The following is a 27,985-nucleotide window of genomic DNA, read 5'->3' on the forward strand; positions in this document are numbered from 1 at the left end:
CCAACAGTGTCGAACAAAAACTCAGTTGGTGTTTGGGTCCACCCTGATTCTGTCCTGAAACAGGGCATACTGGGTTCCCAAGGAGCCAGCATGCTGAGGAGCTATTGGTAGTAATGGTTGCTGGGGAGAGGAGAGCCATTTGATCATTTTCTCCACTGTAGCCACAGGTACCTTGCCAATGCTCCTGAAAGCAGCCCTAATTAAACACACAAAGTCACCAAAAGGGAGCGAAAAATCATGAAAGTAGAAGAGGGATGAGTTAAAGAAATCAGGAGTGGAAAGGGGCACAAGAAAAAAGGGGCCGTAGGAAATGAACATGATAAAAATCCAAGTGGTCAGCCCTGAAATCATACACATACAAGTAACATTAATTGGACTAAGCAGGTTATGTTTCTATAGTTAGGGGAAAAGGATATATGTTTTTTCATAAATATATATTTTGGATATGTGATATATAATATATAAAATACATTATATATGACATATGTATATATACACATGTATACGTATATATGCATATATTTGTCCATATATATCTATATATATATGTTCCATATATATGTATATGTGTATATATATGTGTATATATATATATGAAAAAGAGGCAATGAATTTGAAAGAGAGTAAGGGATAGAGGAGTTGGGGGAATGATACAATTTCCATTTCAAAGAAATAAAAATACATTATAGACATATATGAAAATATAAAAAACACAATTATGCACTGGTAAAAACTTAAATTCGGTCATTAAAATTCTACTTTCTCCTAAGTAAACTTTTTTTCCCCAAGTCTTACATAGGCTCTCAGCCTTTCAGCCTTCCTCCATTTTATTGAGAACAGAGACACAAGAGATGTGGTACAATAAATATCATTATTAAATGGTAGGTGCCATAGTAGAGGCAGGCTAGAAAGATGGGAAAGTAAAGGGGCATAACTTGAGATCTAGTTTGCCTTTCACACTAAGTGAAGAAGCCTCAGCCCAAATGATGAAGCCAAAATGACCTACAGAGATACTGCAAGTTTGGGGGGTTTTTTGTTTGTTTTTTTTGTTTTTGTTTTAAAGACATGTCAAGCAGGAATAGTAAAACAGTGATTGGACTATGCTTACTTAAGACTAGAGTGTTTGTCACCTTGAGTTTAGCTGTATCTGTGTCTCATACCACATAAAGGTACCTGATATCACCATTTACAAAAGAGAAACACTTAGGAAAAATAAGTAAAGAAACTTATGTGGTGGTTTTTATTCAATTTTTAAACTACTCCTAAATTTTAATCTTTCCTTAATCATTAAACCATGTAGATTACACCCTTTCAGGGGTGTAACCCAAGAACAGGAGTATGTGTATAGTCAGTATAAAGAAACCTAGGTACAACTCTCTTGAGAAGCCTGCATCCATGTCATGGGATTGGATACTGTCCTTGTTCTATATGCTTCCCTGTTTAAATACTTACACTCACTCTGTTTCATTTCGGCTGGTCTTCAAATTCTTTTCTGCCAAATAATCAAGGAATTGACTTCCTGAATAGAGGTCTCTAAGGGAAACGGGTTGATCCATGTCAGCTACTGCAAGCAGGGTCTGCCTGGCCCGTTCTGACAACCCAACGGGAAGCTTTCCCTTTTCAAAATGAGAATAAAAATAACACCTACCTTTCAGGGTTGTTCTAAGAATTAAAAGCATAAAATAAATGGGTGAGTACCAGGCACCCGAGTGCACCTGAGCTAACTGCTGTATAAACTAACTTTTGTGGACCTAGCCCCACCCCATACTTTGATGTGCCTGTGAAGATGATTTTCTCCCAAAGCCAAGCTTTCTAATTACACCATGGATCTCGACTTCTCCGACTTCTTCTCTTTTTTACAGAAGTATGGTGTAATCCATGTACCATAAAGTGCACTCTTTGAACTGTACAATGGGTCACTCCTCCAGGAAAAGAGCCAAGACCTGCTGAGGTTGCTTGCAGAGGGTGGAGGGAATACAGAATGGGCAGTAGAGGAAGGGAGTTATGAATACCAGCCGAGGCCATGTGACCAGTTCCAGAAACGAGGATTATAAAGTAATATGAATGCTGCTTCTGTTTTATTTTGTTAAGAACACATTTATATTTAACATAAATTGGTATTTAAGTTTTGATACTAAAAGAATGTTCCCAAGTAACATTGCCCCTTTGTAAATTTCCAAATGCATTTGCAATTGTCCGAGGAATAGTTATATCATCTTAGGCATATTCATGACCTTGTTATGTTTCTTGTGGACATGGACTATTATTTGTGTCAACTTGACAAGGGGTGGATTGTAGTGGCTTTCCTGGTTGTCAACTCGACTGTATCTGGAATGAACTACAATCCAGAATTGGAAGGCTCACTTTTGATCCTGCTCTTGAGGCTGGGAGATACAAGTTTCTGACCTGGATCTTGGTATGGAGATCTTGAGGCAAAGTGGCTATGAATCCCAGGAGCTTAAGGCAAGGAAATCTCTGAGTTCAAGGTCATCTGGGACAAAGCAAGTCCCAGATTCTGGTGTGGTGGTACACCCCTTTAATCTGGGACAGACACACCTATTACTGGAGACCTACATAAGGACATGGGAAGAAGGAAGATTGTCTTCTTCACCTGCCCGCCTTGTGGGACTGAGCCACTGCTCGATCCTTGGATTTCACAGCTGCTGCTGACCATGGCTGGGGAGCTGGACTACAGACTGTAAGTCATCAACAAATTCCCGTACTATACAGAGACTAGCCATAAATTCTGTGACTCTAGAGAACCCTGACTAATACAACCATGGATCTTAACTTCTCCGACTTCTCCCCTTTTTAAACCAAATTATGGTGTAATCCATGTACCATAAAGTGCACTCTTTGAACTGTACAATGAGTGATTTTTGCTATAAGCACAAAGTTATGAAATCATCATCACTAATTCCATCCCCCTTAATGGAAACTGTAGATTAGAATCCACTGATTTCATCCCAACCATCCCACCCTACCCACATAATCACTGATCTACTTTCTCTACATATATTACCATACCATAAATGCCCTTCTCTTTTGAGTAAGTTTCAATATTGAAAAATTATTTGCACATGTAGGGGCAGGGGCATGTTCTTATGTGCCTGCAGAGTCCCAAAGAGGTATCAGGTTCTCTGAAGTTGAAGTTACAGGAAGTGTTATGTTGTCATTTCTCTTGGGTATATATCAAGGAGCCAGATTTCTGGACCATGTGGGCCTATGTCTAACACTTTAAAGAACTGTTGAAAGTTTTCTCTGGGAGTTGTAGTCTCACATCCCTATATAATTAATATAGTAAGAGTCCAGATTCTCCAATTCCTTGCCAACATTTGTCATTGTTCGTTTTTTGCTATGTCTATTTTATTCCTCTCCCTTACATACTGGATATTGTCCTGTCTCTAAAATACACTCAGCCACCCTTATACTAAATAGTGAGCACTTCTTGAGCATGCCATTCCAACACCCCTGCCCATGTTGCTGAAATATATTTTTCTCTTGGCTTCTGGGACTGCACTTCTCTTGATCCTTAGCCATTATCCTGGCTTATCATTCCTCCTCCCCACGTTCTGAAGGCAGTCCTTTAAAGTGTTCCTTCTCAGAGAGCAATGCGATGAGAAAGCAGAATGGGGAAATATCCCCAGAAAGAAAGAGATTTGGTTTGGGGTTGGAGGTAGTTGAAGGGGACACATGAAAACACAATAGAGTGACACATATGTGTGAAGTTATGATGGCGCCCATGAATAAGCAAATAAATGAAATGCTCTTCCCATTCTCCCTTTCTCCCTATTGTCTGCACCTTCTCCCCCATCCTTCTCACGCCCTCTCAACAGCTTCAGTAGATCGACACAGACAACATAAAAATTGCATAAGGCCTTTTGCTAACATTCTGCTTTAGAATTTGGGAAGCATTTGTATATTGACCCAATCTTCCCAACAATACAAATGAATAAGGCATGCATCTACTAATGTCCCCATTTGTGGACAAAAACTCCAAAGATCAGAGGGATTTTAGCTCCACTTACCATAACTGGAAAGTGTCAAAACAAGAATTGAGACCTAGGATAGCCCAAATTTATGTCACTACACATTCTCACCACGGCCTTCATGAAGCCTTTACTGTTCACTTCCTGTGTCCCTCCTGCCCTTTGACCTTTGGCACATTTTCCCTGAGGTGTCCACAGACCTGTTTCCTGGAGTGCATTATTCTACCTTGAATTAATTCTCTGCATTTCTTCTTTGAATCTCTACCTTAAAAAAAAACTGTATTCCCATTTTTTTCAAGCTGTTCTGGAATAATAATAGACAGATTTACACAAACTAGTGAATGACGCTTGTGGATTGCTCTTCCTCTGCCAGCTTGTTCAGGGGGTTACCAAAATCCTCCTCTTCTTTTTTCCTATTGGAACAGCCAGTTTTAGAGCATCTGCTTTTTTCTGTATGCTCTAACATGTCTCAAAATTCTCCAGAAAAGTGGGCATAGTGGCACGCATCTGTAATCCCAGTACTCTGAATATGGAGGAAAGAGGATCCAGAATTTAAGATCATCATCTGGCCATATATTGAGATTATGTATAATTGTAGAGGCCAGTCTGGATATGTAAAATGCTCTCTCAAAACATTGAGCTCTATTGGACAATTAACTAGATTAAAACACCGCAAATCATACTTTATGTAGAGACCTCAACTTTATGTAGACATCATGGAGCACTCCACCCCAAAAATGTATGCAAATCTCTCCAGTTTTCTGTTTTGTTCAGCACTATCTTTAGGAGCAAGTTTCTTCACCTTGTTCATTCAATAGGGACTTATGGGGACAATAAACAGCTTTTTATCAATGACAAGATCATGACCCTTATTTTACTAAAACCCTGGATGAAATTTCCTCATTCTTAAAGTTTTCTAATAAATTTATTTATTTATTTATTTATTTATTTATTTATTTATTTATTATGTGTGTGCAAGGGTTTGTGTGTGGGTGTGTGTAGAGCTGTCAGAGCTCAACAAGTGGGCAGAGTGTCATTTCATATGTGGAGGTCAGGACAATTTAAGGGAGTCTGTTCTCTCTTGCCATGTAGGTCTTAGTGGCAAGCACCCTCCCTTCCCTGATAATCCTTCTCAATGGGCCACTCTGTCCCAGGTGTGCTCAATATACTTAAACCCAAACTTTGCACTCAGTTAACTAGAGGACGAGGTACTTACTTGGGGTGGGCAGTAGCTATTCTAGAAAACTCATTGTCCCACATTGGTCTCCCAAAGGAGGTTTTCTGTTTCAGACCTGTCAGGACGTCAGTGGCTCTGTCAAAGTTTAATGCTGCATGACCAGCCTGGAATGAAAGAAATATAAAATTAGAAAAAGTTTGACAGCTGCCTCTTCTGTAAACTACTTTTAACTTTCAGTGTGAGGATGAGGTCAGGTAAGAAATGTTAATACTTATTTTGGTGTACATGCACTATACTCTGTCTTAACATTTGCTCCTGGAATCAGTGTTTCATATGAACTCACAATGTTGCTATCCCAGCCAGTGAGGAAGAGTCGGTAGTTTAGGAAATCCGGTTTGCCTAATTCGTCCATCTCTTGTTCCAGGGAATTCAATAAGTTGTTGAACCAGGCAAAGGCACCCGTCTCTCTACAAATCCAGTAGAAATAGATCTGAAATGAGCAAAATAATCCACACCCTTATTAAGAATCCTTCACAATGTACATTGTGATGACAGGGGTGTGAGTGTATAACATAAATGCATATATAACATGTATATACACACACATAGCTATAGACAAATGTTGACCAAGTCTAAGGGTAATGAATCACACAGAGTGGAAGACTTTTAGTTTGAGTTCTGACAAATTTCCATTACAGAAGGAACCTTCCAAGGTCATCTTTGTTACTGGGAGATCATCATGATGAGCAAAATAAGGGAGACTCAGAAAGCCAAATATTGTTAAGTTTTGTCTCATATGGGAAATGTGGAAATAGAATGAGGAGTATTTAGGGAACAGGAAGAAGGCTACTGGGACAGAGGCTGGAGATAGTGAAGGGGATGGATGAATATGGTCATAGTAGTTGACTTTAATAGAAATGTCATTATGAAATAATATTATGTATAATGAATATAAATTAAAAAGTTTAAATAAATAAAAATAAAACTGCAGTTGCAAGAACAAAGATCACTCACTGTTTTTTGCAGGAGGGGAGGGGGTTTTGTTTTGATTTGTTGTTTTCTCTTTTTATAGCTTGAGATGTGAGTTCTTTTTTCTTTTTATCATGGGCCTTAAAAGGTATTCTGTGCAGATTATAAAAGGCTACTTTAAAAATGATTTAAAAGGAACAACCTTAAACTAAATAGCCTTAGCTTGAAGAATTAGTGTAGTGAGAGTTTTGGTTTCTTTAAATCCCAGCTATTTTATGTGAATAGGTTTTTGTTTGAATCCCAGGTGTGGGGATAAGAGGCTGCTTCACAGCAGGTGATTATGATTTGCCTCCTACAGGAGCAGGGGCGTGATCTTTGCCAGCTGCAGATAGTTTGATTCTGGAGACTCTGGGGAATGTATAAATGAGAGAGCCCTGAGAGGGCCTGAGGCAGTGGCTGCTCCTTCTGCTGCTGACCCAACTGCTTCTGGTTCCTGCTGTTGCACTTTGTCCATGAGCAAAGAGACTAGAAGAAGTTGGAGTTATCCTGAAGACAAAGGTTGGACTTGCCCCAAGGAAGCAAATGCCCCTAACCAGCAGGAAGTATTTTAAAGAGGTCTCCACTTCCTTTCTCCTCTAACTTTGTTTCTCTCCTACTTAGTGTTGTGGGGTTGGAAGGGATTAGGGTGGAATAATGGTTGGAAGGGTGGGAGACACAAGAACCCAATAAAATAGCTAAAAATAAATACACCAACAGTTTACAGCCCTACAGAGCTGATCCACCAGACAGGGCGTTTCTCTTTTATGGCTTTTGTCTGAATTGACGAGATGCAGACTGGTCTCTAGCAGCCTGGACCATGCAACAAGCTGGACCAAATGCCTACTGTATCCCCTGCGAGTGCCCCTTTGAAGCCACCCCTACCCTATGCCTCACTCCTATCTCCAGATAGGTTCTTTGGCCCCACATGCCAAGGGTAAGACCTCAGGCAAGGGCCAGGTGAATAGTGAAATGTGGGAATGTACCTTTTGTGTTTTCAGCTTGTTGTGTGCACGCTGGAATTTGTACCAGATAGATTTCAAGAAGGAAGCAAAGGGAGTGACGCCAATCCCTGCCCCAACCAGTACAGCCACTTCGTACTGGAAGACATCCTCACTGACTGTGCCAAAGGGACCATCCACCTCGATCCTAGCCAATGAGAAAAGACAATGGATGCTTAAAGCCTCATCTCCACCCTTGAGCTCAAACATTGTCTCAGAAACGTTCTTAACAGACTTGCATTTCAGAAAGGAGCTGTTTTCTCTTTTTGGTTACTCTACATCCTGATTTGAGTCTCTGAAGGTCTCAAGGACCTACCTGGGCATTGGTGAGTGCTGTTGTTCAAATGTCCTTATGAGATTTTCTGTCCAGTCCCCTGCTGCTCGAATATGAATGGAGAAAAATTCTTCCTCTGGAGCAGAGGTCAGAGTAAAGGGATGCCATTCCAGGAAGGAAATCGAGGGGCAATTTACGAATATATACTGTCCTATTTCCATAGTAAAGCCCCGCTTCCTCATCTGCAATTCCAAAACTTTACATGGGTGCATGACAACCTGTGAAAGAAACACATAATTCATTAGAGGCAAACACCAAACACGACACCGACCGGCATTTAAATAGAAGGGGAAAGCTTGAGTGTTTCTGACTTCTAGGAAGAGGTCAAGTCCTCTCTAGAAGTCTAACCTACGACTTAGCTGCAGACAATGTTTGCAGTGTGGAAATGAGATTCTGTGTTGTCAGGGCTCCTGATACTTCAAGAGAAACAAAAGAGATCTTTAATGTTATTATATTTTAGTTATCATACAAAATGATTAATTTCACTGTGATATATATGAATACATATATATTATATGTTATATATTATATATTATATATATATATATATACTTTGCTTTCATACTCTATCTACATTTATATTTCATTCATATTTATTGCAAACAGGAAAAAATGCTTATTTTGCTTAACATAAGCTCAGGTTCCCATCTATATTTCTGTCAATGACTTCATTTCACTCTTCTTTATAATTGAATACAATCCTATTGTGTTCTTTTTAACGATTACTTTTCTTTCTGTGTGTGCTTGCTTGTCTGTCTATGTACCATGTGCATACAGTGCTCACAGATGCCACAGGAGGGTGTCAGAGCCCCTGGAGCTGGACTTACAAGCAATGGTGCGCTTCTATATGGGTACTCTTAACCACTCGGCCATCTCCCCAGTCCCCTGGAAAAATGCCATCTGCATTGTTTAAACATTGGTAACTAGTTCTTTAGTTTAGCTCACGAGAACAGTTCCAGAGCCTTGACCATAGAAGAAAAGCACTCATCGCTGAGTGGTATCCTCAATCTCAGTTCACCCTTTAAATAATCACCATGTACACAAAACAAAATACATTTGTGGACGACCTCTGGCTCCAGTCCCCTGTTGTTCCAGCCAAAGCCATATTTTCTCCAGTGTTGTCCAGCACTGGAGACACTAAGCATGTTTCCTCCTTCAAAATCCTTTTATGCCTTCGGACTGAACATGACGATTTAGTTCTGCACTCAAGTAGAACACAACTTTTATCACTGCAATGGAAACTGTACATTCTGTTACCTTGGTAATCACGACCTTCTGCCGGGAGCGATAAAAGCGAAGGATCCTTTCAAAGATATAAAAAGCAATCGGCGCGAGGATCCACTTCCAAGACTACACAAAGACATGGTAAAGAATGAAATTATCCTTCCATCTTTGAGGACTTATTTAAGTAGCACCTCATTTCTTCAGTTAGGGTGTATGTATCAAATTCTCTACTGTGTATCACTATCAAGTCACTAATTTCAGCAAAGTTTAGAATGGAAACAAATACAAAACAGTACTTTTGTTAATCTCATTAATGAAAGATATCATTCGCTGCAATTCACAGGTCATATCAGGAAGCCCATGGCAAAGATAATGCATAAGAGTATATGTGTATATTTTAAATTATATTCTAATTTAAAATTTTGAAAAATCTAAGAAAACTAGTCCATTATTTAAAAATGAAAAAAGAAAATTCACAATAGAAGCAAATGATTAAATACTAAACTAGCTATAAATATATATATATATATAGCAATTTTATATATATATATATATAAAATGACTGATGCTACTGGTAGGTAGAAATACACAAAACTTGACTTCCATCTCAGCACCACAAAACACCAATTACAAAACACAATAACACTGTAGTCCATCAGGTTGGTTGCTAAGGTTTATAGTGAGATTCTGAGCAGTCCGCATGTTCACATATGTAGCTGACAGCACTTCCCTAGATGGCAGTGTGCCATCACATCACAACAAAATCAAAAGCTTTCCCTCTCTTTTTAACCATGGAATTTCACTTCTAGAAAATACAGATTAAAAAAATAACGAGGGTGTGCATAAAACTCATGACAACTGTATGTCAAAATATTGACTACGAAAAAATGACTAAAATGCCATATTACAGATGCTTTTAAAACAAGTGTTTAAAAAGGAATATTTGACAACTCAGGACAGACACTATGACATAGAGGGATCACCTCAGGTTGTAGAACTATATAAATTCACTTCCAACGATTTTTAGGTTTTTTAACTATCTTGGATTAAAATGTATTGTTTATCTTAATGTTTAAATGGTAGATATGTTAAGAGTATCTTTTTGTAAATGTTTGTGGAAAGAACAAAGAAGTACATTTGAGTGACAAAACTGGTATCCTCAGCTTTAGGATATTACATGGCCAATCAAAGTGACTTCTGAACTTAAGTGTATATCAAAACAGGCCAATTTAATGTGTCTCCAGCATTATATGAAGAAAATACACTGATAAGCAATAATCCTCACCTGGGATCCATAAAGACTATGACATCGAACATCGTGACTTCAACTCAGTTATGTCCCCACTGTTGATAGATTCCACTCTAATCCCAGCAATCTGTCCATCTGGCCATTTATCTATCTAGGTCTGACACTGCACTTGACCTCCGCGGCTTCCGTGGCCCTGTGCCTAGCAATTGCAGGTAGACTCAACACCAAAGCTCTGCTCAGTTATGGCCCTGTGGCTTTGCCCTCTTTTTACATGAGTGCTGAGACTCTGATCTCGTGTTCTTATGCCTGTGTAACAAGCACTTTACATGCCCTCATAAAAACTGAAACAGCAATTATCAAGCACACTATAACATTAAAGACAGCCTACTTCAGGGATGCTTTGATTTTTCTCCATGGACATTTGACTGGGATTTCAAAGCTGAGCTCTGGAAGAATACAGAGATCAAGGGTTTCATCACTGGTTTCATTAAAAAAATAAACCTAGACCTGAATACAAATGCCATTAATTGCTGACTGTGACTTTACTTCATCTTACAAAATTCTAGTCTTTTTGTCCCAAAATGGATACGAAAGAATTACTTAGTTCAGAAATCACCTATCTCAGGCAGAAACACTGAGGTTTAGCAAATATTATTTCACCTCTATAAGAAGGTCCCACAACATGTAGCAGCCATTAATCCTATTTCTTTCAAGCATCCCTGTAATTGCCTGTTGCAGATGATTTTGGAAGACTGTAGATATCTTTCATAGGAAGGAACCAATGATGAACTAATAATGACAACACTTAACAGGTAACATTAATTAGGTGTTAGTCCTTCTCCCATGGCATTCTTACCTCAGGGGGTTGCCCCACAAAATGAGGACTCCTGCAACTCCTTTCATACTTATCCCACTCGTGGAAAGAGTATGAACAGTTGCGGGGATGACTTTCACTCATGCTCTCTTCTGTTTGACCCCGGACAATCCCCCTGAAATGTAGAAAGTAAGACAGTTTATGATAAAGAATTACTGCAATATCAGGGGCTGGGATACAAGAAAGGGGATCAGAAGACCTTACCCCAGGCCATGGATCCCTAAGCAGATGATATAGATGATGAAAAGGTGATGTGTATACCAGAAGAGCTCAAAATAATTCCTGCGGATAAACTCCATAGCTGAAGTTACCATGAGAACCAAAGCCACAGTGGCGACCACTCCAGTAAGGCCAGCAATACTGGTAAATGCTGCATACATCACTGTCTGTGAAAGGAGAAAGTGTCAGCCTGGCACACCAAAAAAATCCACCAAGAATACTATGATCTTCCTAATCGTGACCAGATGCCCATTCTTGGTCATCAAATCGCCTCACCACGTTTGGAGACTGGATGGGATTTAGCCAAGAATCTTCTTTCTCGGGATGGAATAGGCTGGAGAGAACAGAGGCAAGAGATCCATCCATGGCCTGTTGGCTTCTACTGTAGCGTTCAAAGTTAAATAGATGTGCAATGATATGAATAGCTAAGAGGAAAGATGGGAGGCGTCAGGAACATTCCAGCAAGCATACCTCACTGAAATAAAAGATTCAACCTATAGTGCCTAGCAGAATGCTGACTCCACAGTGTGCCCAACTACACAGAAAGACACGAGACCTTTTTATCTTCCACCCATTCAGTTCCCCAAGGAACAGAATATATACTCCATGATATGGATCTAAAAAAGTGTCTCTTAAAGTAGTTCCAGGTGATCATTAAATATTGTTCAATGTTTGCATACACAATCAAATAACACTAGACCCTGAATCACGTACTGTCCCTGGCTCCATGCGTTGCCGAGCTTACCTGTGAATATGCAGATCATATATGCCACCAGCTTATGGAAGGTGAGGTTGTGATCCAATGGCTTTCTCAGCGTGTGGTTGCAAAACTACAAATGCAAAGTCATCCTGGTCAGGTATCCCCAGCTGGCCTTAGGAAATTCACTCATTCACACCAACATGTCTTAACCACATCACACCAACACCCTGCCATCATCATCCACCAGAGGAGACCCCTGGCTTCCATTGCTAAGGATTTGGTCTTGAGCTTCAAGTACTCTTTCTTTAACGTGAAAGTTGAATGTAAAACAGCTGGAACTCACTGAGCAGGTGCCCCTCAGGAAGGAGAGCAGATTTCGACACACAGGAATCAGGATCACCATGCTGTTAAAATTCAGGCACAAAGCAGATGCTCTGGCCAAGGCCAAGGCAGTCTGGAACAGGGGAGAAAAGAGAGACTGCTACTTTATCTCAGTATCGAGCAGGTGAGGACTGCCCCAGTCTACTCTTCTAAGACAATGGATACTAGGAGAGGTCCCTGTACCCCTCTGTCATCCTCTCTGATACATCTGGCATACCAGGCCAATCTCTCTGTTTCCAAACAGAGAAAAATGTGCTGAACTTACTTAAATGAATTGAGAAATCCCCATAAGAGTGGTTTGCAATTGTTGGGTGATATATTTACTAATGTGAGCAAGAACAAGATCCAGTAATTCCACATTAACAAAGACAGTCTATGGATGCAACATTTTGCAGAGCATTTTTTTGTTTTGTTTTATATTAACAGGAAATATTTAATTTTCCAATCTCCACTTTCCATCTCTATAAACTGAAAGAAAAAATTTAATATATTACACAATATCTGTACATAGACAAGGTACACCCAATGGGGGTCAAAAACAAGAGAGAGAAAGGAATACAGTATCAGAAACCTATAAATCAGGAAGAATGAGGTGGCAACTGACACTTTCCCAATGCACCATTCTCTCTCAAAACCTGCTGGTAACCACTTTAGCACTGTACTTATATATGCATATATTACACACACACACACACACACAGAGAGAGAGAGAGAGAGAGAGAGAGAGAGAGAGAGAGAGAGAGAGAGGATCCTTGTTGTAGTATGTATGTGTCTGTCTCTGTCTATGTCTGTGAGTACCGCAGGCCATTGAAATAGAAAGGACCATGGGAGGAGAGGAAGAGAACTTAGGGTGGAAGTAGAAAACAATGAGAGGACTAGGTTGCCTGTGACTTGAAAACAGAAGAGGGGACATTTCAAAAGAGTTAGGAAAGCAGCAAGTTGGGCCTGGGGGAGATTTGGGGAAGGCATTGCAGGAAAAAGATGAATAAGAACAAAGTCAAATCGACATACGTGTTTGACAATGCCATAATGGAACCCATTACTTTATATAGTAACTTGAAAAAGGAAGTCAGGGAAGGAGGGAGGAAGAAATGTTGTCAACCATTTAAAAGAAAAAGGGAAAGAAAAGAAAAATGAAAACCATTTTTTTCCATACACCCTAAACTCAGGACAATGTGACCTCAGTAAAGCAAGTCAGGTCAAGGTCGCTACCATCCACAACAGCTTTCAACAGCAGACAATGCAGTGGACAGGAAGCTTTCCTATTTCTTTCCCCTTTCGGAAGCTTCACATGGCCCTGGCTTTCTCCTGCTGCTGAGTCACGCACTCTGGCTGTTTTGGGTAGAGACAGCCTGTTCCATTGCAGAAGAAATTTTCTCTGCTCATCTCAAAGATCTTGCATTTCCACATTGGCTCCAACGGTGTGACTTATTTGAGTCACAGAGGATTCTTGATGCTAAAATTGGCAAGTGAATTGAAATTATGTGACTAGAACTTCACATCTCCACATTCTGTGGCAGTAATCCATCCAGGATTAATTCTTTTAGAAAAGAAAACAACAAGAACGAACACATTTTTATTCTTCCTGGGACCTCATAGGGAACTATCCCAAAGTATATTAATTTCTCTGTATCAAGTTATTGAAAGCCTGTAGTCACTAAGGCCTTATTTACTATGAGTTTAAATTCCTTCCTCCGTTCCTTTTTTCTATGATTCATACTTAATTGAATGGTTCTCTGTATTCTCCTAAGATGAGCATGATTTTTAAAAATACCATATGTTATGGTCCATCAATAGAAGGGTCTGATACTCTTCAAACATGAGAAGCAGTGGTATCGATATCTAAAAGCCAGTTTTTAAAACTTAAGTTTATTTTTTAGTTTTCTTTTGTACAAGTATATTGTATGTTCATCAGCTTCCCACCCACACCCTTCTTTTTTTTTTTTCTTTTCTTTTTTTCGGAGCTGGGGACAGATCCCAGGGCCTTGCGCTTCCTAGGCAAGTGCTCTACCACTGAGCTAAATCCCCAGCCCCCACACCCTTCTCAGTCTCCTTTGTCTCCCTGCCTTCTAAATCTTCTTTGCCTTATACCAGACAAGCACACAGTTTTACTTCTTCTTACATGTCATATACACATGTGTGGCATTATTTACCCACTTAAAACTTGAGACCTACCAATGACAGAAAACCGTGTTTGCCTTTCTGCGGCTGATATGATTCTCTTAATATAATTATCTTCAGTGCATCCATTTTTCCGCAAATAACCCAATTCTGTTTCTTCTTTATGGTTTAAGGAAGAAAGACGTTCTGTTGTGGATACACTATATTTTGTTTCTCTATTCCTGGGCTAACAGTTCATAGACCTTTTAGACATGTTAACTGGAGCCTCCACAGTTCCAACATCTGCCAATTTGGATCATGTAAACGTGCTGGATTGGAAGATACCAGCCTGATGTCCTTGAATGCAATACTGGGACTCTTCTTGCGATTGTGAACTAGAATGAGATGTCTTAATTCCAGTCACCTAAAAAGACACCTAAGACACACAGGATGTAGAAAGTGACATTCCATCCATCCACTATCTGGAATTCGATCCCCTTTTGGACTGAATTCAAAAGGCAATAAGTAAGTCCTACTGTATTTGCAGACACACAAAAAAGACCAACTTTTATTAAAGTAAGATTCAGATGTAAGTAAATATTACCTACCTTTGGAACAAAAACAAAATGTGTGCCTGATGCATCTGTGAACACATCACTGTGGCTGTTTACATATGTAGCAATCTATTAATAGTGCTGATCTCTGAGGAGTGGATAGAATGGGTTTTCACATGTTACTGACTTGCTTTGTTTACAATGCTTGATACTCACTGCAAACAACATCATTGTAATTCACGGTTCCCTCTTATTGAAAATAGGTTTGTTCCTCACTTAATATATCTTGATTATGGTTCCCCTTCCCCTACTCCTCCCAGTTCCTCCCTACCTTCCTTCCCTTCTAGACCTATCCCTTTCTGTTTCTCATTAGAAAATAAACAGGCTTCTAAATAAATATTATATCTATATTATTACATTATGTTTATAATATATATTATAATATTATTAAGGAACAAGAAATGGAGAGTGGAACACTCAGCTGTAAACAGGATGTCTTCATCTAATCCCTCCACTTAGAGCTTAGAAACCCAGTGGAAGAGGAGGAGAGAGAGGGGTAAGGGGGAGGGAGAGGGGGAAAGGGAGAGGGAGAGGGGACACCAAGGAAATAAGGCCCTCAGAAGCAGCAGGATCATTGCACATCTGAACACACAGAGACTATACCAGATGGGGCCCTAGAGCTGAAAGGAGAAGTGGACACATCGCCATCCCTAATCCTGGTTAACTCCAATTGCTAACCACTTGCAAATAAAAATTGTTTCCTCCAAGAGTCTCATTAGGGAAACAAACTATCTTAAGAGTAATAGGCTGTGTGCCCAGCAGTACGTGCCAACAGACTTCAATGGCGTCTTTGGATGTTCCTTGTCTCATTATGTCCTGTCAGAGATTTAAAAAAAAAGAAATTATCTTATTTTAATTTCTCTCTCTCTCTCTCTCTCTCTCTCTCTCTCTCTCTCTCTCTCTCTCTCTCTCGTGTTTTTCTGAGATTCCTGTGTGACTCTATGTCTATAATTCATTTTTAAATAGGACTTTAGGAATCAAAACAGCCACAGGATATCAGTATGATTCATTTCTCTGCAGCTGACTTTTTGGTCATGAAGAATGTTCTTAATAACTAGTCATATTTATTGCATCACTCTATTATTACAAGGCTATTTTAAGACAAATTAACACTTCCTTTGGAACTTTAGTTTCTAAGGGGGGGATGGAGAATGAACTTTTCACGTAGGAAACAGCAGGGTGAAATAACCAGTAACCAGAACATTCAAATTCATCGTGATCTCAGCATGTGTCCTTTGATTATAACAAGAAAAAGATTGTTTTAAAAGGAGAGCTGCCTTTAAATATGAACACAGTGTGAGTCTTTGTGGAAAGCAACGGAAATGAAGCTCTGTCAAGATGAAAGTGTACTAACCAATCCCCTACTCCTTACTCCATGACAGAGAGAAGTAGAAAGCAAGCTGTCCTAAGTAGGTTGTGCCCAGGTAGGTGAACCACTCTGGAAAGAGACTGCCTCACTTCTGGGTTTCCTCCCAGCCACCGCCACACATGTGTGGTCAGCTAACTCTGCCCCCCTTTTCTGTACTTGATTTACCACCTTTCCAGCCTTCTCCTTTCTGTCCTTACCCTGAACTAGTCCAACTTTTCTGTAGGCCTTGAGTTCCTCCCTTCCATCCAAAGTATCCCTCTATTTCACAGGAAGGCATTAAACTACAGCTGTGCTTTCTAAGTTTTCTTTTAATTTTTAATGACATTTAGTTGCCTGAACGGGTCTGAATCAGATGGGGTCCAAGTACTGAAAGAAGTAGACCTGTGCCCCAATCCCTAACCCAGAAGCCGTGTCTGGTTAATAGCCACTTGCAAAGGAAGTGGAAGATTTTAACAAACAACAGTAACGACAAAAGAAGAGAGAGTTAGTTGGGTAGTAATGGAATGTCAACTCTGTAGTTTGCACTTAACAAGCTCATACAGTTCACAAAGCATTGTATTACTTCCCCTGAATTAGTTCTTGCAAGCCCCACAAAATGGCTCTGAGGTAGATACTTCATTTTACAGGTGAAAGGATTGATCCAAGAATTTCATGATGCAAGAAAAGGGTGGTGTGTGTCTGTGTGTATGTGTGTGTGTGTGTGTGTGTGTGTGTGTGTGTGTGTGTGTGTGTGTGTAATCAGATCTTCTACGTGTGAGTCCCAGGTATTAATCAGATAATCAGGCTTAGTGGCAATTGCCTTTACCTGCCAACACTCCTCCCAAGCCCAAGTCAAGATTTCCTTCTTCATTCTCTATTTTCTTTTTTGTTTTTATTGACTCCTTACCATTTTCCAAATGTTATTTTGCAGTGCTGGGAACTGAACCCAGAACTTGAGCATACCAGGCAAATGCTCCAGCATTTATATCAGCGAACTCTTCCTTGAAATCATGAGCAGGAGGCCATTTGTCAGGGGACAGTTGCTCCAGCCAAAGTGGAAGCAGAGGCAGGAGCTGTCTAGTTAGCCATCTGGCACCCTGGAGGGTAACCTGAGCTTCAGAAAACCAGCTGTGAATCCCTACCTACTAGTTTCCCTTAGCTCGTGTTTTCCTTGTTGAGGAGCGTACCCACTGCCAGATGTAGCCAATAAAGGACATCCTGTTCACTTAAATTAGAACTTCATGTGAAGCCAGGCATGGTGTTACACACCTTTAATCCCAGCTTTCTGGAGGCCAAGAGGCAGATGAGACCCTGCCTCAAAAACAAAACAAAACAAAATAAAAAACTTTACATAAAATAAACATGAATGGTTTTGTATACTTACATATATAGTTGGAGTATATATCTATCAAATATGTATGATACATTGTTTATCTGAAATTCAAATTTCAATGAGCGTCCTGTATTTCCCCCCTGGTAAAACTAGCCCCAGAAGAAATTAAAACACTGGGTCAGGGAGGAACAGAAATGGAAGATTTTAACAAACAACATCAACGTCAAAAGGAAACAGTAGCCAGGCCTGGTGGCACGTGCCTATAATCTCAGCTGTTGGGGAGGCAGGGGCATGAGGAGAGCTAGGCCACCAAGGGCCACATTTTAGATTACAGCTTAAGAAAAAAGAAAAACATAGAAATTTTCCACATCACAGCAAAATACTCACTCCGAGAATTTCTCTCGTGTAATAGTACTTGTCAGACTTCTCATAATTCAGGAAGACGTACACAAACAGAAAAATGTTCAGCCCCAACCAAGAAACCTAGAAGAAGAAGCACAGAATTCGGGAGGAATTGGGAACGGTATATGAAAGAGATAGGAAATGATGGGGCATCTGGAGCACCTGGTGTTCATCCATATTCATTTTAAATGACTGTAATCCTGCCGGTATCTAACCTGTTTTCAGAGTGAACAATCTGAGACCTGCATTAGATGCCGGTGAGCAGGATCAGCAAGTTAAGGCCCATGGATGACATCTGACTCATCAGTAGACTTACATGACCTGACACGTGCATTTTGGTTTCCCTTTAACTGATTGCAAGCATCAAGAGAATAATGCACGGTGACATAAAAATGATATGGCACTCAAATGTCATTGACTATATATAAAGTGGGGGCCGGATGTCTGCTCTGGTCCATATTGTTTAGGGATGGTTTTCATCTTGCTATGGTGAAGCCGAGTAGCTAGAACCGAGACCAAATAGCTCGCAAAAGCCTAAAATGCACACCGCTGGCTTTCTTTAGAAACATTTGCCAGTTTCCGGACAGACTGGAGCTTTCAAATGACTGCACTAAAAGATGGCACTAAGTAAACGTGTGAGTTTCTGAAGAAACCAAGAATAAACTTCGCATCTTTAAAACAATGCCCACTGGAAAAACAAAAACAAAACAGCGGAACTGTCCCCAGATGGGCCTGCCTATTTAATTACACCCTGACATATATTTTGCTGCTTAGAGGTTGTGAGGCTTTTCTTTTTTCCTTTTGCAAATTAACCTATTGTTTTGCACTTGCTTGAGCTGTGAAGTCTCTGTGTGTCTGTCTAAACCTCTTCACATTGGCTAAGAGGACAACTTGGAACCCACTACATGTTGCCATGGAGATGAAACAACTGAGCACTATCTCAAGTTTGGAGGTGCTTGTCTACAACTGAGCACATCTCTGTAGCCCAGGGATATGCCTTTTGATATGTCCCTTACCACAAATCCCTAAGAATAATTCATCACAGGTAAAGGCCTTACCTGTGACATGACCCACTCATATCACCTAGACACACATCACTCATAGACCCATAGCAATAGAGTGAAGTGGGGTTTTAACATTTTTATTGGATTTTTTAAATTTACGTTTCAAATGTTATCCCCTTTCCCGTCCGTAAACCCCCTATCCCATCCCTGCTCCGCCTTCTTCTATGAGGGTGCTCCCTTACCCAACCACCCACCCCATCCCACCTCCCTGCCCTGGCATTTCCCTACACTGGAGTCTGCAGCTTTCACAGGACCAAGGGTCTCTCCTCCCATTGGTGCCCAACAAGGCCATCCTCTGCTGCATATGCAGCTGGAGCCATGGGCCTGTCCATGTGTAAAGTAGTTTTAAGCGTAACATTGGAGTCAAATACCTGAGGCTCAAATTCTAGTACCATCACTTAGTAGCTCTGTAACCTTAGACATTTAAATTTATTGGATCGGTTCTTTCACATGTAAATTGAGATATCTACCTCATAGCAGATGTAGAGCTTGCAAGAACTAATGCATGTGAACTGAGTAATAGCGTGCTTTGTGTATAGTAGGAGCTTAATAAATGCTAATGTCAGAGCTGAAGTTCCATTATTGCCAAAATAGCTTTTGGTCTCTCTCTCTCTCTCTCTCTCTCTCTCTCTCTCTCTCTCTCTCTCTCCATTCTCTTTCTCCCTCTCTCCCTTCCTTCTTTTTTTGTCTTTTGTCCTTCTTCCCTCCCTCCTTTCCTTTTGTTCTTTTGTGTGTGAGAGAGATGGGGCCTCATTTCAGCTGATTTTGCCCAAGCTAGTCTTGAACTCCTAAGCTTAGGTTATCCTTCCAGCTCAGTGTCTCAAGTAGCTGGAAAAATAGGAGCCATATTCAATCAACTCCTTTCTGCCTCCTTTGCCCAGAGTCCTTTTTCAGTGTTGATATATTTTAGAGACAGTGAAAAACGGAAATTGAAAGGCCCAGATATTTGGAGTGGGAGGTATATGGGTGGAGTTGGAGGGAAGAGAGGGGAATGATATATATGTATATCATATATTCTTATGTGAATTTTTCTAACAAATAGAATGGGAGGGGAATGGATTCGGTGAGCAGAAAAGCTCATGTGGGGGATCAGAATATTCCTGGATGTGGAGTGGACTCAGGAACACAAAACTCTGCATAGACCCCCTGTAGGCAAGGTAAGTGAAATACAGCAAAACCGAGGAGCCACTGTGGATGGAAAAGAAGGTAACCTGCAAGACCTGAGAAAAAAGAATTTTTGAGTAATTTATTCATTATTTAAAAATAATACATAGGAGTACATGCCAGAAATAGCAAGAAGTTGAGCCCACCAGCAGGGCTGCAGAAGAAATCGTGGAAACTAGAAGCCAGAGAGTTAAATACGACTCATCCCTGCAAGTGATGAATTTCTCCAGCCAAAAACGAATGCAGAGATGGGGAGGCAGTGGCTTGTAGAGCAACAAACAGCATTGATCTGAAGCTAATCACTTCACTTAATGAATTGCCCATTCCTCCACCAGCTGATCTATCACCACCCACAGCTTGTGGGGCCCGAAGTCTGGACAGAATAAATATTTGGTCAAGGTCATCCAGCAGCAAAACTGAAAGTATGAGCTCGGTTTCCCGTCTCCTGATCTTTGTTATAGTGCAGACGGAACTAAACACGGGGCACCGAGTATTAAAAATATAAACCAGGGGATAGCCTGATTAAACCAAGCTCTTGGCTTTTCATTAAACATTAAACAAAAAATCCCTCCAAGGGCACTGCTTGCTTTTTACCTGTAGCACCTGAAAACTCTTACAGGACTCAAGAAAAGTGGTAGAAAGAAAGAAGGAAAGAGAGGGGGAAGGAAAGAAAGGAAGGAAGAGAAAGAAAGAAAGAAAGAAAGAGAGAGAGAAGGAAAGAAAGAAAGAAAGAAAGAAAGAAAGAAAGAAAGAAAGAAAGAAAGAAAGAAAGAAAGAAAGAAAGAAAGAGAGAGACAAAATTTCTCCAGAATGATAGTGGGCTATATAAGACATCTTATAGAATGAGTGCTAATTTCCTCAAACAAGACAAGAGCCCCAGGAGAGAAATAAAATTCTAGGAGACCGAGGAAGGACATGGGAGCCTCACACTTAGGTGTGACTTAAAAATGTAGGAAGAATAGTTAAGAAAAGGGGTGGTGGTGGTGGTGGTGGTGGTGGTGGTGGTGGTGGTGGTGGTGGTAGAGGTGGTGGTGGTGGTGGTGGTGGTGTGTGTGTGTGTGTGTGTGTGTGTGTGTGTGTGTGTGTGTAGAAAGGGATTCCATGTAAGCGGAATGGTGAAAAAGTTCTCGCCTGAATACCAATGAACTGGGTTTGAGTCATAGTTTGCCAATTCGCTGTGTGCCATCTGGATTGATTTCCTTCATAAAACTCAGGAGATTGCTTTATATCTGCTCTGTGTAATGCAGTAGTTAGCTGTACCAGCATGTAGTTATAAATCACGCTACATCTGGCTACTTCTGATGTGCTGGGCATCTAAAATACACAGTCTTCCAAAGACTTAGAAATAATAAAAAGTATATTGATATTTGATATGGCAATTACATGTGGAAAGAATGTCCATGAATTATGTCTGTTTCCTCTTATCCTCTTCAGCACAAGTATGAGATAGTTTAGAAACCCTACAAGTGACTCGCAGTCTCTTTCTACTGAGCATCGCTGGGTCAAGCTGGCCTCAAAGAGCTCTTTCATATCAAGCAGTCAATTATTTTATGCAGTCTTGATGGCAGCCTTGTAGGGAAGACAGAAATGAAGGCTCCATGACACCAATTTGATAAATAAGACCGAAGAAAAAAGAGGAAAAAATGAAAACAGATTTCAACTGCAAGTTCTACTCGTTTGGCAAACTCAACTTCAAATCATTTGGCTTTGTTCTCTCATCTGGCCCAGAGTTGGCTTTTTCTACATGTTAACTGGTTCTAATAAGGCCAATAACTGCTACAGACACTTTCTCTTTCGAATAACTTCACAAATATTTACAAACACGATGTCTTCTTAACTCGGCTAACATCCCTAATTAGTAGGAAATGAAACGCCACTTACCAGAAACAAAACTGAGAGCCAGTGGTTAACCAGCCAGTTTCCCATTGTCAAATGGAGGTCTGGAGCCTCTTAGGAGCAATCTGGTTTCTCTGATGGGATCCTTCAGGATAGGAACTTCTGTCTAGCTCAAGATATATGTCTTTATGACACTCAAATGCACACCTACTCAGAAAGCTTCCAAAAATGAATAAGTGTACTCTGCCTTCCTCCTGTAGACGGAACTTTTATCAGCTTAGGTGGACAAGCCCTGCCTATGACAACCACAGGGGTTTTCCCTGCTGAGGTTTTTCACCCCTTCAGGAAATATCAGTCTTCTTATGTCAAAATAGTCTCTCTGATAATCTTCACAATGTGATTTCATATAGCACTGCTTTCCTTGATAAGACATTTATTGAAGTTTTTGAAGACCACGTAATTAGGCTGAGAAACATAAATAGAGAAGTAGAGAGTGGAGCATGTGTTTTAAGGAAGTTTCTATTTTTTAATTCTTATTTATTTATTTATCTTTTTGAAAGGTCAAGATTTTATTGCCTTCATAACAAAGTCGGCTTAGAACTGGATCACTTGGCCCTTTCTCTTCTTGTCACCTCCCAGTTCAAAGTACTCGCATCCCTTAACAGCCAGCATCCTCTTAGATCTGCAGCTGGGCTCAACGCACTCCAGTCTCAGCACAATCTTCTTTGTGGTTTTAGCCTTTTTGTGGAAAATGGGCTTAGTCTGCCCACCACAGCCACTCTGTTTCCTGTCATAACGGTGCTTTCCCTGGGCATACAAAGAATCCTTGCCCTTCTTGTACTGCGTCACCTCGTGGGGTTGGTGCTTCCCACATTTCTTGCAGAATGTCTGGCGGGTCTTAGGAACGTTCACCATGTTTGCAGGAGCACTGTTAGCTCAGAAAGCCTTTCTAATTTTTAATTAATTAATTGTGAAACAAGGTCTCATGTAGCCAAACTTGCCTTAATTAAGCTATGTAGTTGAGGATGACTTTGGGCTTCTGATCTTGCTTCCTGGGATTATAGGGGTGATCTCCACACCTACTTTATGCAATATTTGGGCCAAAAACAGGACTTCTTCCACCTTAACCAAGTACTCTAGGAAACTGAGTTACATTCCCAGAGCAAGGAAGCTTTTAGAGCTGAACCCTGCATAGCAGCGCAGTCTATCTAGACCATAGTTCAGCTAACTCAGAAATTTCACTCGACCAGTTTCCCTGCAGGATGATTCCAGACTGATGAGCATGACATTTGTGCTAAGGAGAGCTTCAGTGGCTGGAAGGACAGACAGAATAAGAACCATATGCCTTATTCTTTTTTAAAAGGTGGAGCTTTCAGAAGTAGGAAGGTGAACAGACACACTAGAGTACACAGAGCATAAATGTGTAAATTACAGAATAATTCTAAGAAGTTACTATCTAATTTCTGACTTCCTGGTTTAAAAAAAAATACGACAGTTGTTTGCAGTATCTTAAAGTTCCTCTTTAATCATGTCTCTTTTCTCTCCTTCACTACATGCAACCTGAACTTTGAGTCAATATTTCCCTTTGCTTCAGATTATTTTTATAGCCATAGGTGCAGAACTATCAAACTATTTGATTATTTTTATTCTGATTCTTTGTCTTATTTTTAATTTTTGGGAAAGAAGTGCAGCCATGTGTGTGTGTGTGTGTGTGTGTGTGTGTGTGTGTGTGTGTGTGTGTGTGTGTTGCCGGCTTCTGTGCTTTGCTCTCTGAGCATTTTCTTCCGAGAGTCACACATGTTGGCAAGTCAGTTACATTGTATAGACCCATTTGTTCCTTCTACTGTCAACTGAGTAATGATGAGAGAAGATTAATGGAGTGCCACATATATGCCACATTTTGTTTAAAGTCGACACCCGGGAGTGGAATTCCTGGATCCTGAGATTCACAAATGCCTTTCATGGCCAATCTTCACATAACTGTCTGCTCCAAGGATTTTGCTCACATCCTCCATGCAAACTTTTCAGCTTATTAAATTCAGCACCATTTAGTTCAACTGTTAATACTTTCATTTTAACTTTTGATAAGTGCCTACTCTAGTTTGTAGATTTTTAAAATCTATATTCATAATGACTTCTTTTCCCTTGCTTATACATTTTTAGTTCATTTATGAATTGTAGTTGTAGTTTACATTTCATGTTGTTTTAATGTGAGTGATAAATGCATGGGTGTAAGTCTGAGTGCCCAGGTATGTGGAAGAGACCAGAGGTCAATGTCAAGTCCAGTTTATTTTTTGAGACAAGTCTTGCTCATTGACCTGAAGCTTGTATTTTGGCTGGAGTGGATAACCAGCCAGCCTCAAGCCCCAGAGATCCAACTCTCTCAGTACTAGGCTCTGAGATTGCAGAGAACCCTGGCATACTGGGCTTTTACCCTGACAATGGAGTTCTGGAGTCAGGTCCTCATGCCTGTACAGTAAACACTTTACCTACTTGGCCATCTTCCCAACCCCATCTTTGTACCTTACTAGTGTTTTCTGATAAATAGAGATTCTTATGTTTGATTCTTTCTTCTCTCTCTCTCTTTCTCCCTCTCCCTCTCCCTCTCCCTCTCCCTCTCCCTCTCCCTCTCCCTCTCTCTTAAAATGTTATGGTTTTGTCTGTTACAATTGTGTTTTAGATCTATCTGGATTCTTTTTATTGTTACATATGCTACAATTCTTGTATAGAGGTCAGAGGACAACTTGAGATTTTAAGTTCTCTCATTCCACCACATTGGACTTAGGGATTTAACTCTGGTCCTCTGGCATTAGAGTGGTCATCCTTATCAGCTGAGTACTCTCAATGGGTTTTAAAATTAATGTTTGGGGGCTGGAGAGATGGCTCAGTGGTTAAGAGCACGGACTGCTCTTCCAGAGGTCCTGAGTTCAATTCCCAACAACCACATGGTGGCTCACAACCATCTGTAATGGGATCTGATGCCCTCTTCTGCTGTGTCTGAAGACAGCTACTGTGTACTCACATACATGAAATAAATAAATATATCTTTAAAATTAATGTTTGTATTAATTCTTTAAGAACCTCATAACTGATTCAGATTCACCCTCTATTCCTCCCTTAACTCCTCCCAGATCTATCTCCATCACCTAAGCTTACACTCTCTTTTGCTTCTTTTATAGAGCTCCCGTCCAATTTGAGTGCTCCATAGACTCGTGGCTACCCCATCCTCTCTGACTTCTTGCTCTTACAATCTCCCCATCCCAACAGTTCCTTAGCCTCAAGGGAAAACGAAATCACAGTGTCCCATTTGTGGCTGAGCACTCCACAGGCCTCTTACTCTCTGCACTTGGATCAGCTGTAAGTTTCTGTGTTAACTGCCATCCACTACCCAGGTGTGAGAGCTGCAGTATTCCTATGGACATAGAGATACAAATTTAGAGAACAGTTTGATGCTATCTCCATTTAGCAAAATAAATAGTAGCCTCTGAGCTCCCCAGCCATGGGTCCTTGATTTACAGCGTGTGTTTCCTCCTGACAGGATGAGGTAGGGAAAACAGGCCTTAAACTCAATCAGAAAGTAGTTAGTTATGGAACATTTTGTTACTATTGGACCTGTGAGCATTGTTTGGCCTTTCACAGCCAGGTAAGACTGTTAACAGCATCAGCATCTGCATCCCTTGTCCCCAGCAGCCTGCATCACACACTCTGTACTGTGAAAGCTAGCCAGTAAGGAGAGAGCTTTCCTAGGCCAATACCCCCTAGAAGTTTTCATGTCCTGTGACAAAAGTGTGCGATGTCTTCAGCAACAGTCTTCCCACTAAGTTATGGTGGGCAATCAAGATCAATGGCAGCAGCCTGGATTGCTTTGGGGGTCTTTGTAGCAATAGTTTGAGGGGAGGTATCCTAATCTGGCATTTTGTTTTTAATTTGACAGGATGGGCATAATTTCTTAAGTGTTTTTTATTAGAGTGTATAAATTGCTACTGTTGAATTGTTATGTATTGTGTAAAGAAAAATTTTAATGTTTTATTTTCCTATGTGTAGAACTAATACACCAAGATCATTTCTGAAATGTTTGCTTTCTTTACTGCTATGAAGCGTTAATTATGGTATGTATCAAATGTCCATCACATGTTACCTTATTCTTGATCTCTCTATTCAGTTCTCCCTTGCAATTGCCTTATTGCTATGATTTTGAAGGTCGTATCTGATAGGACAAGTTTTCATACCTTGGTGTTCAAAAGTATGGCTATCCTTGGAATTTTGAACTTTTTTTTTCTTTTTCCTCTTTTTGTTTTTTCAGAGCTGGGGACCAAACCCAGGGCCTTGGGCTTACTAGGCAAGCACACTACCACTGAGCTAAATCCCCAACCCCCTGGAATTTTGAACTTTTACATAAATTTTATTTCTAAGTACTTTGCATTTTCATGGGAATATAAATGATACATGTTTAAATTATAGCCATTACATAAAGACCTGGTTTTTTACATATTGAATGTTATATTCAACAGAATTGCTAAATTTACATATAAAATATATCATTTTTGTTTTATGGATAAAAGTGCTTTGCCTGCATGTGTATCTATGCACCACATCTGTGACTGGTGCCCCTGGAGGTAAGAAAATGATTTCAGATTTCCTAGAATTGGAGTTATAGATGATTATGAACTAACATGTGAGCACTGGAAATTGAACCCTGGTCTTACATAACAGCAAGAAGAACTCTTAACCACTGAGTCATCTCTCCAATGATCGCCTCTAAAATCTAATGGGATTTTATATTTAGGTTTGCTATTATAGGTTTGCTAAAAAAATTTAATCAGATTCCCCCCACTAAAATGTTGAACAAAGGGAGTGTTTATGTCTGTTTGTCTAATTTAAAAATCACAAAGGGGGATTCATTCAGTTGACTTTTAAGTAGTATTTTTGGCGTGAGTCCCATCGATACCCAGATACATATTCTTGTCTTATTTTACATTATGCACAAAATAGAATTTGAAAGAAGAAACAATAGCCTGCTTTAACAGCTTTGTTAATGTATAATTTTTATACCATAAAAGTTTTACTCATTATAAGAATATAACTCAACACACAGCACACTCTATATTTAGTTTTAAAAGCTGAAAATCTCTTCCACCCCACAAAACCCATAAAAGTAACAATTTTATTATCTGGGTAACACACCTGCACCTTAGTGTTATGTAATACAGAGTGAAATTGGAGCACCAGGTGTTAAGGGTATTTATGGAAATAATGCTTACTCTAGGGCATCCAGAAATCATTTAATTATACAAAGAAGCATGCAAGAATGCACAAATTCATATTGCCCAAAGATAACTATATCACAAATTGACTATCGCGATAGCCATATCACTGTAACTGTAGCTAAGATACATTCATGGCCAGGTCAGTTTTCATTCAGTGTGGAAGGAAGCATTCTCAGAGGGAAGTTGGAGTGGAGTGGTGCTTTAATGACTCGCCGCAAAGTGACTTACTGTTGTAAGTTGCACACAACATTGGAAAAGCTGAAGACCACTTCTTAAAAGAGGAAGCCTGAGCCTGTGTGTAAAGGAGGGTGACCAGAATTTTGAGACATACTATATTAGGAGGGGATAAGGACTTTAGGAAATGTATCTTTGAAAAGAGATTTGTCATGGATAGGAGTTATGTGTATAATTCACTCCTAGTTTGGACATAAGGAGATGACCTAAGAGTGAAAACTCCAAAATTGCATATTTTGTTTTAATAGAAAGCTAATTTTCTATTTCATTCTTACTTGAGATACCCAGTGAAAATTAGGTGATTTCTTGACAATTACCTTATGTAAACATATCAACACTGGATGGCGTGTGAGCTAAATATGTTTCAAATATTCTCTAACCTTGAATGTGTGATTCATCATGGCCTTTACTATATTCATTTATATTTATTTCCTGAAGTATTATGCTGTGCTAAGTGGACCTTTGCATCT

The 27,985-nt window shown here is 40.0% G+C and overlaps 2 protein-coding genes across 7 annotated transcripts in view; both read right to left on the reverse strand.

The window, feature by feature from the left end:
• The window catches only part of Nox1 (NADPH oxidase 1), a 53,181-nt gene that overhangs the window by 965 nt on the left and 24,231 nt on the right, over positions 1–27,985 (reverse strand). For 2 of the 6 annotated variants that reach the window (XM_087598935.1, XM_087598938.1), the window contains 10 exons: positions 12,116–12,226; positions 11,818–11,902; positions 11,349–11,497; positions 11,058–11,239; positions 10,836–10,968; positions 8,764–8,856; positions 7,489–7,724; positions 7,158–7,320; positions 5,510–5,656; positions 5,206–5,330 (listed from right to left, as the gene is read on the reverse strand). In XM_087598935.1, the coding sequence (XP_087455061.1) occupies positions 5,206–5,330; positions 5,510–5,656; positions 7,158–7,320; positions 7,489–7,724; positions 8,764–8,856; positions 10,836–10,968; positions 11,058–11,239; positions 11,349–11,497; positions 11,818–11,902; positions 12,116–12,175 (1,373 nt within the window). In that variant the 5' untranslated portion in view covers positions 12,176–12,226. Of the gene's footprint in view, positions 1–5,205; positions 5,331–5,509; positions 5,657–7,157; positions 7,321–7,488; positions 7,725–8,763; positions 8,857–10,835; positions 10,969–11,057; positions 11,240–11,348; positions 11,498–11,817; positions 11,903–12,115; positions 12,227–12,418; positions 12,622–14,861; positions 14,956–17,935; positions 18,032–22,059; positions 22,232–27,985 lie in introns of those variants that run through there. The other 4 variants (NM_053683.2, XM_087598934.1, XM_087598937.1 and 1 more) reach the window with 4 other exon arrangements.
• Positions 22,609–22,935, reverse strand: LOC100910180 (60S ribosomal protein L36a-like). Its single transcript, XM_087600996.1, has one exon. The coding sequence runs from the start codon at positions 22,927–22,929 to the stop codon at positions 22,609–22,611; it is 321 nt and encodes a 106-aa protein (XP_087457122.1). The 5' UTR covers positions 22,930–22,935.

This window comes from Rattus norvegicus, chromosome X (genome assembly GCF_021556685.1).
Source record: "Rattus norvegicus strain SHRSP/BbbUtx chromosome X, alternate assembly SHRSP_T2T, whole genome shotgun sequence".
Classification (NCBI taxonomy): Eukaryota; Metazoa; Chordata; class Mammalia; order Rodentia; family Muridae; genus Rattus; species Rattus norvegicus.